This window comes from Elephantulus edwardii, unplaced genomic scaffold (assembly GCF_000299155.1).
Source record: "Elephantulus edwardii isolate Elephantulus edwardi_28Jun2011 unplaced genomic scaffold, EleEdw1.0 scaffold00048, whole genome shotgun sequence".
Lineage (NCBI taxonomy): Eukaryota > Metazoa > Chordata > Mammalia > Macroscelidea > Macroscelididae > Elephantulus > Elephantulus edwardii.
Window position 1 is genome coordinate 15,673,450 of NW_006399798.1, and position 14,692 is coordinate 15,688,141.

At 48.7% G+C, this 14,692-nt stretch overlaps 1 protein-coding gene across 1 annotated transcript in view; it reads left to right on the forward strand.

Annotated features, from left to right (window-relative positions):
* PRKCA (protein kinase C, alpha) overlaps positions 1-14,692 on the forward strand; it is a 289,399-nt gene that overhangs the window by 236,167 nt on the left and 38,540 nt on the right. Inside the window, exons 10-11 of the mRNA XM_006886263.1 lie at positions 1,008-1,070; positions 2,393-2,531. Of these exons, the coding sequence (XP_006886325.1) occupies positions 1,008-1,070; positions 2,393-2,531 (202 nt within the window). The remainder of the gene's footprint in view (positions 1-1,007; positions 1,071-2,392; positions 2,532-14,692) is intronic.

Genomic DNA, 14,692 nt, shown 5'->3' on the forward strand with positions numbered 1-14,692 from the left:
GTTGGCACAGGATAGAGCAGGGTTTAGGGCTATTGTACATAGGGTCGCTATGAGTCGGAAACGACTCGACGGCACATAACAACAACAACAACAAAGGATTATTTAAATATTAAAAAAAGAACTAGGTGCTCAAGAGTAACTCTGACGGATGTAAAGATGCCTCACTCAATCCGCTGTCATTACATTTGTGATACAGAAGATACTCTATTTGAAAATGACAGAGAAACACCAAAAAAAGAATGTGACTGTCACCCGCGGTCACATTCCTCCTCCCTTCCCACCCCGGCCCTCTCCTGTCAGCTTCTGAGTGTCCCCTGCCTCCCCAAGAGATGGCCCTTCCTGTTAATGAATTCCACACCCCCTGCTCAAATAGACCCACATACCTATTTCTAAGCCTCCTGGGTGTGAACTTTTGCACAGACGCCGCCTGATGGTTTCTCAGACTTCAAAGGCTCTTAAGCACTGTGCAAATTTCAAAACATCCTTCATCATTGACTTGGAGTCACAGATATTAATAAGCTGTTAACAGTTTAGAAGAAGTGATAGTAACTGCTTTTGTTTTGTGATGCATTATTGCAGAAGATTAAGCTGAGGTATGAACCATACTGCGCTCTGTCTCCTTGGCAGCGGGTGTTGTTTTGAAATGCCAGCCTGTCCTGTCCATGACGAGTAGGCATCCAGCCTTCGGAAGGTTGCATTAAGCATTGTGTCCAGGGAATGTCCTGTCCACCTGCCCCAGAAAAGAAGCAGTTGTTTCTAGGCCCGTCTCACCACTTGTATCAGCTGGGCCAGTCCCTGGAGAAGTTGGAGTAACGAGAGTGGGGGCGGGGTGGGGGAGGCTGAGGAACTTCCAGGGCCAGTGCAGGACGCTAATCGCTGCTGGCAACAGGGTTCCCCATTCTTTCATCTCTTCCATGCCTTGCTCTAGAGCACAGGTGTCCAAGAACCCAAAGCAGCAATCCAGGAAGTCAAGAATCTGAAAAGCGTTGCTTTTCTTCCTTTCACAGATTCTATGCAGCAGAGATTTCAATCGGCTTGTTCTTCCTCCATAAAAGAGGAATCATTTATAGGTAGGTATTGAAGCTCTTTACCGGCAGCACAGTTGGAGGGTCTTGCTGGTCTGCTGTGGACACATAATTTGGTCACTATGACTTAGGGCACCGAGCTGATGAGGACATGCCTGTGCCACCTCCAGGCAAAGGAGAGTCCCCTTCTGACTTCTGGACTTCAAAGATGCTGCAGTGGATTGCTGCTTTCTACATGTGAATGGGTATTCTTGTCATTGCAGCAGTTCAGGGTGAAGGCTGCATAGTGGAGTGGACTTGGAGAGAGCGATTGCCTAACAACGAAAGAGTTTTTCTTTCTTTTCAAAGAGAAGAGTGGATTGAGGGGGAGAGGGTGGGTAGGGAGAAAAGTGCAACAATAAATGATTGGTAGGGGAGCTCTGGTGGCCTAGTGGCAAGGAGCTGCAACTACAATCCCAGAGGCGCACGGTTCGAATCCACCAGATGATCTGCCGGGGAAGGAGGGGCAGTCTCCTCCTGTACCAGTCAGATCTCATTTGACGGTACACTCACACAAAAATAATAATTAAAAAATTATTTAAAAAAAACAATGAATGATTGGTAACCCTAAGTCTCTGTAAACTTTTGTTAAAATTAATTTTAAAAAAATAAAAGCAAGCATGCTCCTCTCTCCACTGGCAGCCCCTTCCTCTGCCTTTCACTTGGAACTGAGGCCATGTGGAAAGCCAATTCCTGCTGCAGATGCTTAGTTAGAAGGAAGCTAGGGAACTGTTGAAGGGTGGTGGGGAAAGTGTGGCATTCACTTCTCCCAGAGGTTAGCTGTTGTGAAAGCCTGGTGCTAAAGAAAGAACCATGTGTGCCACTTTCATTGACGAGTTATCACAAGGATATGGAGCACACACAGCAAGGAAGGGCTCTTTCAAGGTCAAGTTCTGCTGTTGTTGTTGTTAATTGCCTTTGAGTTGACTACAGCTCATAGCAACCTCGTGAATGATGGAAATGAGCTTGCTCGAAAATTCAGGGTTTGGAAACCTTATTGTGTCTCTGAATCCCATGCAGCAAATTGATAAAAAAATGATGAGCACCGATCCGACCTGGAAAATTGGAATCTGTTGGTTCTCGTGCACAACTTAGTTCAGCCTCTTGTTTACTCATTCATTCAGCATGCATTTATTATGCACCATGCCCCAGATGCCATGGTAGGTCCTAGAGCTAGCCGACAGTCGTTCTTACTCCCTGCCCTTGGGGACATAGGGTTAATAAGCCGTTGATAGGACAGCCAGTCAAATGTCTGTCTATTCCGTCTGTGTCAAGGGGCCCCTGTGATTGTCGTGGCAGGGCACTGATCCACGCCTCTCTCCTCACAGGGATCTCAAGCTGGATAACGTCATGCTGGATTCGGAAGGGCACATCAAGATTGCCGACTTTGGGATGTGCAAGGAGCACATGATGGATGGCGTCACCACCAGGACCTTCTGTGGGACTCCTGATTACATCGCCCCGGAGGTAAGGGGCTCCGGCTCCCGTGGTTTCCAGACAAATCATCTTCGAACCACAGGCAAAACCCACTCGCGGGCCTGTGTGCGAAATCACTCGTGAACCTGACTTTGGCGTGTATGTCACGGACAGCATTCTTCTTTTGTTAATATGGAAAAGGAAAATGTGAGTGTGTGTTGCACACCACAATGAAAAGAATAGTTTCAGAGAACATTTGTTTTTGTTACATGAGTCTGTGAGCTGGTCGCATTGCCGATGTTTTACATTATCATGGTCCAGACCATTTCTGCGGTCGAGAAGATAAGAAGAGGCTGAGAGTTGCTTGGGAGATGTTTTCTGTAGGGAAGGTGGGCTTCACTGCTGAGCGTCTGGAGAAAAAAGAGTGGTTAGTGCTCAGATATTAGAACTGATGACGGTGCTCACAGTATGTTGTTGTGCGCCGCCAAGTTGGAATCCACTCGTAGCTGACCCTTCAGATTTTTTGTCAGAGGCTGTAAATTCAGATATTTTTTTTCCAGAGGCTGTAAATTCAGATTTTTTTCCCCCCAGAGGCTGTAAATTCAGGTATTTTTTTCCCCAGAGGCTGTAAATTGCACAGGAGGAGATTGCCAATCTTTCTTCCTCGGAGAAGCTGGTGGATTCGAGCCACATGCCTTTGGGTTGATGGCAGCAGCAAAGCTTGATGTCCTTAGATGCAAAGTGTTTGCAAAGTTCACGTGTTTACTGTCGGCCCTGCTGCTTTGTCTTTGTTAGAGGGCGTGTTGGATCTTTGCCTTTCTTCTTTATGAAGCTTCGTGCACAGCCCAGGAGAATGGGCTGGACGCTGGGTTATGCAGCCAGCTTTCCTCCAGCAGGTGGTCCTGTGGATGCAATGGCCTTTTCTAATTGGGCTCCAGCTTGATGAAATCAAGGCCAGCAGGCAGCCCTTCATCTCTGTCATTGCCATAGAGTCGAACTGACTCGTCACTGGTCTTCCAGTGGGTTTCTGAGGCTGTAAGTTGCATGAGAAGAGATTACCCATCTTCCCCTTCAAAGCTGCGAGTAGATTCGAGCTAAAGAGAAACACAGCCTTTGAGGTAGCATGCAACTCCTTCCAGACGGCACCACCAGAGCTCTCTGCAGCGTCACAGAGCCCCCAAGCTGGCTGCGGGTGGTTTCTGCATAGTAAGTTCCATGTATTGCCCATGTATGTGGGCATCTGTCCCATATGTGGTTACTAGGCGGTGAGGACTTGGGCAAAGTGCTTAACCTCTCTGGCCCCATTCCCACAGTGGCAAGTCAGGGGTAATGATACCTTCCTTATTGAATTGCTTTGTTGTTGTTGTTGTTGTTGTTGTTGTCATCGTTGTTATGAGCCATCAAGTAGCCTGTGACTCATAGCAACCCTATGTACAACAGCCCTAAACCCTTCTCTATCCTGTGCCAATTTCATTGTCTCCAACACACCTATTCCCATTACCTCCATCTCATCAAAGGTCTTCCTCTCCTGCACCATCCCTCCACCCTCCCAACCATGATGATCCTCTTCAAGGACTGGTCCCACCTTGCAACATGTCCAGAGTCTGTTAGACAGAGCTTCAGAATCCTTTCCTCCAAGGAGCAGCCTGGACAAACTTGTTTGTTCTCCTAGCAGTCCATAGTATATTCAATATTCTTCTTCAACACCACAGTTCAAAGGCATCAACTCTCCTTCAATTATCCCTTGTCATTGTCCAGCTCTCTGATGCATAGCAAGTAATTGCAAAGACCATGGCCTGTATTAGGCGCACCTTAGTCTCCAGACTGACATTATTGCTCTTCAGTACTTTGGAGAGGTCTCTAAACTTTCCCAATGCAATTTGTCTTTAATTTCCTGGCTGCTGGCACCAAGAGTGTTGATTATAAGGCCAAGCAAACTGAAGCTGTCAACAGTCTCAATCTCTTCACCATCTATCACGATGCTGCCAATCGGCTTAGTGGTGTGAATCTTTGTTTACTTGATATTGAGCTTCAATCCATATTGAAGGCTGCAGTCCTTGACCCCCTGTAGCAAGTGCTTCAGATCCTCCTCAGTTTCATCAAGTAGGATTATGTCATCTGCATAACACAGATTGTTGATGAGTCTACCTCCAGTCCTGATGTCACACTACTCCTCATAGAGCCCAACCTCCTGAGTTGCTTTGACGTGCCTAATAAAAAATTACGCACCCAGTACACCTTCCATGGTTCCTTGCTTGTAAAAGGTTAACATGTTCAGCTACAACCAGAAGGTTGGTAAGTTTGAGTTCACCCGAAGGCACCTTGGAAGGAAGACCTGGAAAATCTACTTCAGAATGTCAGCCATTTAAAACCCTATGGAGCACAGGTCACGCATGTGACGTTGCCAGGAGGCAGAGTCCAGTCAGATTTTTGGGTGTTTAATTTTGTTTCCTGGTCGACCCTCCCACTCAGCCATTGCCATTGAGTCTGAACTGCCTCAGAGCCGACCCCCGAGCAACTTTCAGAGCTGTAAATCACTTGGGGAGAGATCATCCACCTTTCTCCCAAAGAGCCACGGGGGATTCGAACTGCCTGACATTGGGTTGACAGCACAACTCCTTACCCATTAGGCCATCAGAGCTTCTGGTAGACAGTGGCAGCTGTTGTTCTAAAACAGAAGCTACTTTTTCTTTCTTTGTTAGGACTTTGTGGCTCATTTTTTTCTCCTCCTGGACAACACAGAAACATCGACTTCACTTAAACCTTTGTCATTTCTGACTCACGCCTCCCCTCTTCCAGGTCTCCGGAAGGCTGTGAGCCTTCATGAAAGGAGACAACCTCCCATCTCCCTTACAGAGCCAACTCAAGGGCTCAAACCAGCAACCTTTGAGTAAGCCAGCCCCTAACGCACTGTGCCACAAGGATCCTTTCCTTAAACACTTAAATCCAGAGCCACAAAGCCAACGGTGACATTTTCTCTTCAAATAGGACATTTCGGGGTGGGTATTTTTTTTCTCCTCCAAAAGCACTCACTCATTAGTACCCACAGGCAAGGTAATGTAAGCTTAAATAATCATATTTTTCCAACATGAAGAATAGGGAAATGGCTCGGTTTTTAAAAAAAGAAAAGCAAAGCCACCTTTCGAAGCAGTATTTATTCTGAAGCCATTTACCGGCTGACAGGTATTACCAGGCTGTGATTATGAGCTGTGCTCGTGCCATTTAACACCCACCAGATGCAGTCAGAGCTCTGTGAAGGGGAATGGCAGCCTTTTTAGGAATCAAAGCGGCTTTGAAGTTCATCTCCATTAAGACCAGGTCTCTGCCGGTCAAACCACTAGCTTCCTGTGTTCAGCAACCTTTCCGCCATCCAAGATCACCAGAGCTGCGGTGGCCCACAGAGCCGAAATGTTCTAGAAATAGACATTTGTTCCTTTGAATGATTGACTTCCCACCATCACCAGTGTTCCTTGTCTTAGTTTCCCATTTCTGCTGTAAGAAACAGCAACAAGAAATTTAGTGGCAACAAGCAGTGCACGTTTATTATCGTTGCATTCTGGATGGATGTTAGAAGTCCAAAATCAATGTCAGAGGAGGCCTAGTGGTGCAGTGGGTTACTGTTGAGTTGCTTACCAAAAGCATGGAGGTTCAAATCCACCAGCTACTGCTTGAGAAAAAATGAGCCCGCCTGCTGTTTCCGGTGGACAGCCTTGGACGTCGATGGAGGGTCACTGTGGTCGAAATTGACCCATTGGTGGCAGGTATTGGTTTGGGGTTAATGTAAAATCATTGGCAGGGCTGGCTTCTTTTAGAAGCTTCTTCCAGAATTTGTTCTGTTGTCTTTCCCAGCTTCTAGAAGCTTCCATCTATGCCAACTGCATACCAACTTCCCCTCTCTCTCTTCCTCTTTCTATCTCTGCCTTTTCTACCTCTGACACCACCCCCACCCCCAGGTCTCTTGCGTGGGAATCTTTATAATTGCATCAGAGCCAGCCAGATATTGCACAATAATCTCCCTCTTTCGAGTTTCTCTTTTTAATCACATCTACAAAATTACTTTTGCCGTTTGACTTGTGGTAAACATTACACTGGGTCTTCTTCAGTCCCCCTTATTCATTGTGTACCTTTCACATGCATATGAAGCAGTTTTGTTAAACTGCACCTAAAAAACGGGGCCATTCCTTCACTGAGGGAGCTTTCTACCTTTAATTCCAAGTGTGGCACCTCAGAGGTGGGAAAGCCATGGTCCCTGCCCGCAGAGCGCCCCATCTGGGGAAGAGACAGCACCCACAGAGTGCAGCTGAAACCAAAGATTCCTGTTGCGTTGTGTAGGGGAAAATGACCCTAGTTGCTTTGGGAAACCAGTGAATGATAAGCTTCGATTGTTTCCCCTTCTCTGAGCATATTCCTCCTAAGCCCTAAGCATTCAGGAAGGTGGCACCGTGGCCCACAGGAATCATTGTGGTAGAGAGAGACCTTTTAGGGCCAGGGTCTCCGAATTGGCTTAAAGGTTAAAATAATCTCGTCCTCTGTGTAGATATTCCTGTCAGGCAGAGGCAAAATAATTATCTTAGATGGCATTTTCCTTAATAAGCAAAGCAGAAGGGGAGCTCTGGTGGCCTAGTGGCAAGGAGCTGCAACTACAATCCCAGAGGTGAACGGTTCGAATCCACCAGATGCTCTGCCGGGAAAGGAGGGACAATCTCCTCCTGTACCAGTCAGATCTGATTTGACGGTACACGCACACAAAAATAATAAAATAAAATAAAAAATTTTAAAAAAATAAGCAAAGCAGAGGCTTAAATATTTATGGCTATTTGTTCAAAACCCTTGAAATGGATTAATACTGTAGCCAGTCCTCAAGCAGGAAAGACAAGCTGAGGTGGAAACTGTGACCAGCAGATGTGATTCGGGAGCCGAGACGGGCATCCCTGGCAGGGCCCTAATCGGAAAATGACTCCTGGAGCTGACGTGAACAAGACTCTTTGCTTTGATTATTTAAAAAAATAAAATAAAAATCTCTCTGGGGTCATGTGAGGGCCCTTGAGAGGGCTGAACAAAAATTCATGGGATACTTGGACAATGAATAAGGAAGCCTGAAGAAAACTGGGTGCCTTTGAATTGTGGTGCCAGGGGAGAGTGTTGGGTACCCCATAGACTGTCAAAAGAACAAATAAGTCTGTCTTGGGAGAAGTGCAGAAGAGGGTGCTGCTTAGAGACAAGGATGGTGGAACTTCATCTCACAGATGTTGGGCGTGTTGTCAGGAAGGACCAGCCCGTGGAAAGAGACACTGTTTTGGGAAAGATGTAGGGTACAAGGAAGTGAGGAGGACAGCACGGTGGATTGGCCCAGAGGCTGCAGCCGTGGGCTGGAACACAGCAGAGACAGGGAGCTTGCACAGGACCCGCCAGGGTTGGTCCTCTTGTATGTCTAGTGCTGTGAGTTGGCCTGTACCTAAACACAGCAATACTTGGGAAGGAGTACTGTCGGCCCAGTGAGTTATGTGTCAGGTTGCTAATTGAAAGCTTGGTGGTTCAAACCCACCAGCTGCTCTGTAGGAGACACTTGTGCATTTTCCTCCTGTAAAGTTTCATTCTGAGAAACTCATGGGGAGACGGCGTTGGTTCAGAACGGCCACTAGAGGGCCTGGCTTTGGTTCTGGGTTTATCCTGGGATGTTTTCGTCTGGGCATTAGGGAGTCTGCTGTGTCAGTGAGGATGTATCTCAATTGAAATTTAAAAAGACACAGATGCAAACAAGAGTACGTTGGGGGGCGGGGAACTGATGCCACGTGAAGGTCACCACGGAAGCTAGGGGGAGGAGCCAAAGGACAGAGAGCCCTCCCCCTAGAGCCAGCACCCCAAGTCTAATTTCTGGCCTCCTAGACATGAGGGAGTGAGTTTCCATTGGTACAGCGCCCCGGGCCTGGGGTATTTCTGTTAAAGCAGCTCTAAAATGCAGCCAGGCTTCACTTCCACGGGGCACTCTGTTGGGGAGCTGTTCGGTGTGTGTGGTGACTGTCAGGAGTCCTGTGTCTCCCAGGGCCTGAGACACCGCTTCCTCCTGCAGAGGAAGAGAAATCCAAGGTGGGACAAGCGTCTGCCCTGGCGGAGATCTGTGTCCGCCTGCTGGATGGAGAGCGAGGGGTCCCGCCTCCCACGCTGCCCGGCTGTCACCACGAATGACACGCAGGAAGGGTTCACTGTCCACACTGTACGCTGCCCTCTGATTTGTCACCTTTATAACTGGGCAGGAGCTCAGTGACTCCCCTCAGGTCACACAGCTGGGAGCAGGCTGAGGTGGAGTGTGAACCAGGGACATTCTGGCCTCGGAGCCTATAGGTTTCTGGACAGCCGTCACCTCTGTCCATTTCCAGATGTTTGTCAGCCTTGAGCGGTGTGAACGGTTAGCATGGTAGACTGCTGACTGAAAGCTCTGACTTACCCAGAGGCTCCTCTGAAGAAAGACTTGGAAATATACTCCCCTGCCCCCTCCCCCCAAAAAAAGGTCATTGAAAGTCCATGAAGCCTGGAGTACCTGTGAGTCAGAACAGGGATGATGTGTGAGGAGGTGTGAGCACACCTGCGGGGGGGAGGGAGGTGCTGTTTATTTCTGAAGTGAGGCCTTGGAGAAACAGGTCCTGACAGTGACCCCAAGGCCCATGGTGGTCTAGCTCCCCAGTTGCCTCCCTGACGCCCCTGCTCTCTCTAATCCAAGTCCTTGTTGTTAGGTACCATCGAGTCAACTTCATGTCCTAGAAACCCAAGTGTGGAGTAGAACTGCCCCAGAGCATTTTCTTGGGTGAATTTTCTTCCTTGGGTGGGTTTGAACTGTCAGCCTTCAGGTTGGTAGTCAGGCACAAAGCATTTACCCCAGAGTCCTGACCCCACCATTAGATAACATGGGGTTGATTTTGACTTGCCGTGAATCCTGTGAGAGAGCAGAGTGTGTTGTGTTTTCTTAGCTGTATTGTAATCTTGAGAGAAACAGATTGCCAGTCTTTCTCCCTCGGAACCACCAGGTGGGTTCAAACCAGCAACCTTTTAGCTAGGCACCAGGCTCCTGTCCTGGCTTCCTTCCTATTCTTTAGACAGGCTGACTCGCTCCATCAGTAGGGCTTTTACTCTTCTAGTCCTGGGACCCAGGATGTCCTTCTTCAGAGAGCCAGTGAGGTCCCCTCCTTCACCTTCCCCAGACCCAGCGCAGATGTCACCTCAGGACTTTTGTTGACCCCTGGCCCCCTGATGCCCTTGACCTCACTTTGCCCCATGCAGCTCGGCCTCTGCTGACTGGTTTGTCTGTCCCTGAGCTCGAGGACATGTCCTTCTTTGTTTCCTAGCGGGCACCTGCCCACCCAGCCTAGAACAGGGCTGGGCACACAGTGCACCTTAGGAATGAGTGATGTCTGCACACAGAGTTCTCGTGGCTCCCAGGCCGTGGTGGTGGTGATGTGATGACATAGAATAGAGGTGACACCTTTAGAGTGGAGAGGTCTGAGACTCTGGATCCCTGGATGCTGCAAGCCATTGATGGATCCGACTGCTAACCCACCCAGAGGCACCTCAAAAGAAAGGCCTGGCGATCTCCTTCCAAAACTTAGCCTTCTCTACTCTGACACACACGGGGCTGCTGTGAACCCGTCAGCTCACTGTCTGGTGAGAACTCCAGAACCCATTGCCACCCAGTCAATGCCGACTCCTGGAGACCCTCCCGAGCCGGGAACAGCTGCCGCACGGGCTTCCAGGGCTGTAAGGGAGTTCTGGAAGGGTAATCCATTGGGACTTGTACTGCTAACCTCAGGGCCATGGCTCTGGAGGTTCGAATCCACCAGCAGCTCCGTGGGAGTAAGATGGGCAGTCTTCGCACGCAGTTCACAGACTCTGAAATCCCACTGGACAGTCAGCTATGAACTGGTTTCCATTTGATGGCAATGACTTCACATTTTGGGTCTTCACACAAGCAGACTGATTTCTTTAGCTTAATTCCCTGGGAGAGGCCAGTGGATAGGTTTGAACTTCTGACCTTTAGGTTAGCAGTCAAGCTCTTAACCACTGTGTTCCCAGGTGAGAACTGTGGAATTGGCTGTGGGAAGTATGAGTCCCAAGGGGCTTGCAGGAACAAGGCTGGTGGCAGGTGATGGAGTCAGAGGAGTGCTGAATGGCACTGACAGAGGGAGACATGTGCTGGGGACCTGAGTGTCCAAAGAATGGGGCACACTAATCCCAGAGGCCCCTCTACATCTCAGGATGCCCCCCCATCAGGGTTCCCAAAGACCTCCCTGGCTCTTGGGGAGAGGTGTGGACAGGGCGGGAGAACAAAAGCGCGTCTAGAGGGTACAAGAGATGATAACTCGGGGTCCGCAAGGCCAGGCAGTCAGGCAGTAAATTAGCGCCTGCCACGCTGAGGGAAGGGGGAATGAGATGCAGAGGAAGGGACGCTAATCAGAGCAGCCACGCCGGCCAGCAGGCGAGAGCAAAGCCCAGTACTTCATTAAAGAGAGAATGAGAAACCCGGGCGCCTGTCTTCTATCAGAGGCCAATTTCCCTCCATGTGGGTTCACGGTCCAGTGACAGCAACACTCAGAGAGAAAACAAAGCGGAGGCTTTCCTTTGAAGAAATACAGAAACACGGAAAAGCCCCAGCCCAGCTTTCCATTGTGCAGTCGTCCTCAAATCACACGGCCCTCCTCCGGTCTTCTGAGGGAGTTGGGCCTGTTGTATTATACCATCAGCTTTACCTTCTGCCCACACCTCGTGCCCTGTCTCATAACACCCAGGCTTCAGAGTTTACCCAGTTTAGCCCTGCTCCCGGAGCAGTGGGCACACTCTGTGGTCTGGTGACCCCTTAGACATCTGTGTATGCACCTGGATGGTGCAGACGGTTTGTGACCGGCTGCTCACTTAAAGGTTGGTGATTCAAATCCATCCAGTGGTGCTGAGGAGGAAAGGGCTGGCCATCTCCTTCTGTAAGGATTTCCACCCTGCACCCACTCTGGAGCAGTTCTGGACTAGACAATGGCAGTCCCTTCGCCACTGCTGCTGTTTTCCTCTTGGTTCTGCCCCCAGGAATCACCAGTTCGTTATAGATTAGCAGTCTCTATGTAGTGCCAATGTGGTTGCTGGTAACTGGAAAGTTAGCGGTTCAAGTTTACCACAGGCACCTTGGAAGAAAAGCCTGGTGATCTATTTCTGAAAAAAATCAGCCATCGCAAAGCTCTGGGGAGCACAGTTCTCCTCTGACCAGACGTGAGAGGATCGTGAAGCTGAGGCTATTTGATGGCACCCCCTACCTCACCCCATGACTGCCTGCTGTGGTACCAGGCCCAGCCCTGAGCATTTCATATGCTTTATTTTGTCTAATCCTGAAATCAATCCCCCAAAGCCGGTCTCATAGGCTGTGTATTCCAGATGCTGAAATGCAAAGAGGCTGGTTCGTTTCTCCCACACTCACGGTCTCTGCAAAGCTGGGCTCTGGACCCCGGGCTGTTCACTGACTTCCCCCCACCCCACAATGTCCCTGTAGGTGCCTGTCCCCCAGGAAGCCCACAGCTTGCAGCCCAGAAGCCAGCAAACCATTACTCCACTAGTACGAGCTGTTCCGCCCAAGCCCCAATAATGCTGGACCAATGTTTACTCCCGTCAGTGTTGCCTCCTGCCTTAGTCGGCCTCCTCTTTGGAGATTTGCTTAAATCCTTTAAAAATGGGTCAAAGATTGCTAAGCTTATTTTATCTTCTTAGTTTTGCTAAATTGCCTGGACAAGGGGTGGTAGGCATCTTGGGAGAGATTACCAGCATTTACTCATTTCTGAGTGTGTAATGTGCACGTTCATCTGCTCGCGCGTTTAGCTCTTAGAGTAGGCGGCATTAGCCCTGTTCTACAGACAGGAAGAGGCTCGGAGGGGAGAGGTGAGTGCACGGGCTTATCCGGAGTAAAGGGCAGTTAGAGGCTGGATCCTCGGATGCCCTGAAGGGGTCAGGGTATCACTTCTTATTACTCTATTATTAAGCACATCTTTAGAAATGCATTTTATAACAACTTACTAGTCCATGGGACCTCCCAGTTCTGGGAAAATCTTTCCCTCTACAGCAAAGCTCTTGTGGTTGTGTGCTGTCAAGTTGGAACTGACTCACAGCTGATCCTCTAAAAGGTTTTCAGAAGCTGTAAATTGCACAGGAAACGATTGCCCATCTTTCTCCTGTGGAGCAGCTGGTGCGTTTGAACCCTCAGCCTTTGGGTGGAAAGCACAACTCTCCACCCAACAGGCCACCAGAGCTCTCTAACAAAGCTCTTATTGTTGGGTGCTGTCGAGTGGCTTGCGACTCATAGCGACCCGATGTACAATAGCCCTGAAATCTGCCCTATCCTGTGCCAACCTTATTGTCTCTGACATACCCACCCTTTTTACCCCAGTCACTGAATCAATTCATTTCATCTAGGATCTTCGTCTCCTGCTCTGTCTCTCCACTCCTTCAAGCATGATGGTGCTTAGACCAAGGACTGGTCCCTCTTGCAGCATCCCCAGAGTATGTCAGACAAAACCTCAGAATCCTTGCCTCCAAGGAGCAGCCTGGTTTCACCCTCTCCAGGATGAACCTGTTTCTTTTCCTAGCAGTCCATGGTACATTCAATACTCTTCTCCAGCACCACAGCTCAAAGGCATCAATTCTCTTTTTATCATCCCTAGTCACTATTCAGCATTCTAACGCATAGCAAGTAATTGTGAAGACTATGGCCTGGATCGAGCACACCTTAGTCTCAAGACTGACATTGATGCTCTTCACTTCTCTGGAGTGGTCCCTGACAGTTGACTTTCCCAGTGCAATCCATCTTTTGATTTGATTGTAGAGCCAAACAAACTGAAGCTGTTAACAATCTCGATCTCTTCACGATCTATCATGATGTTGCCAGTCGGCCCAGTGGTGAGAATCTTTGTCGTCTTGATGTTGAGCTTCAATCCATACTGAAGGCCACAGTCTTCTGCAGCAGGCAATTCAGATCCTCCTCCGTTTCAGCAAGCAGAGTTGTGTCAGCTGCATGATGCAGGTTGTTGATGAGTCTTCCTCTAATCCTCGTGCCACATTTCTCCTCAAAGAGCCCTAAATTCCCTTCTAACCCCATGAAGGGGTGAGGTTTGGGTTTGGTTCATTCCCTCACTGCACAGGGACAGTGAGGCATCATTTTACTGTGTTTCACAGATACTGCGGGTTTTTGCAAGCTGAAGCCTTGTGGCAGCCCTGCTAAAATAAGTCTGTTTGGGCCATTTTCCCCACAGCAGGCACTTACGTCATGTCTCTGTGTCCCATTTTGGTAATTGTCACGATATATTCTACCTTTTTAATAAGGCTCTTGCATACTTAATAAGCTACAGTAGAGTATAAACACAGCTTTATGTGCATGGGCACTCTGGCCCATAGGAAGTTACACTAATAACTCCAGGATCGCATCATCTCTGTAGACCAGGAATAACACCACTTACTTCTGAGAGCTGCTGGCAGTTCAAAGCCACCAGCAGCTTTTTGAGGGGAAAATGGGCAGTTTCCCCCTCTGTGATTTACATCCTCTGAAGACCCACTAGAGGGTCAGCTTCAAGTTGGTTTGGACTCAGTGGCAGTGAATTTGAGTTCAGTGTGTTTTATTTCATAAACCAAAAAAAACCCAATGCGAGTCACGTCCTTGGTGTATTTACTTAACTATCCTGGCCTGGATCCGAACCCCCAGCATCTCTGACGCCTGCCTATGGGGTTTTCTCCTGATGAACGATTTACATGGTCAACAGTCTGTTCTGTGTTCAGCAAAATAAATCTGAACTAATTAGATTCCAGCAGTAGGTGTTCAGCCATGACTCGCCTGCTGCCCCAAGAAAGGAGAGAGGTGTCCAGAGCCTCTGGTATAAGCTTCATGGAGGCAGACAGCGATAGTCTTCACCCAGCGAGCAGCTGGCAGGCTTGAACTGCTGACCTTTCAGTAAGCAGTTATGCCCTTTGACCACTGCACCACCCAGGCTCTGCTGTCTGAGTGGACATTCAGAAGACCCTCCGGCCTGTCTTCTTTTCTTCCCAAATGGTTTTATTTTTAAATGGTGTTTCAGCCATGTACTCAGAGAGAATGACTTTTATGATCCATGTTCTAATCTTAAGAGTGCTTGGCCTTTCCCCAAACCACTTTAATGTTCCCATTAAGAGACAGTCTTTTATAGATATATAGATATATA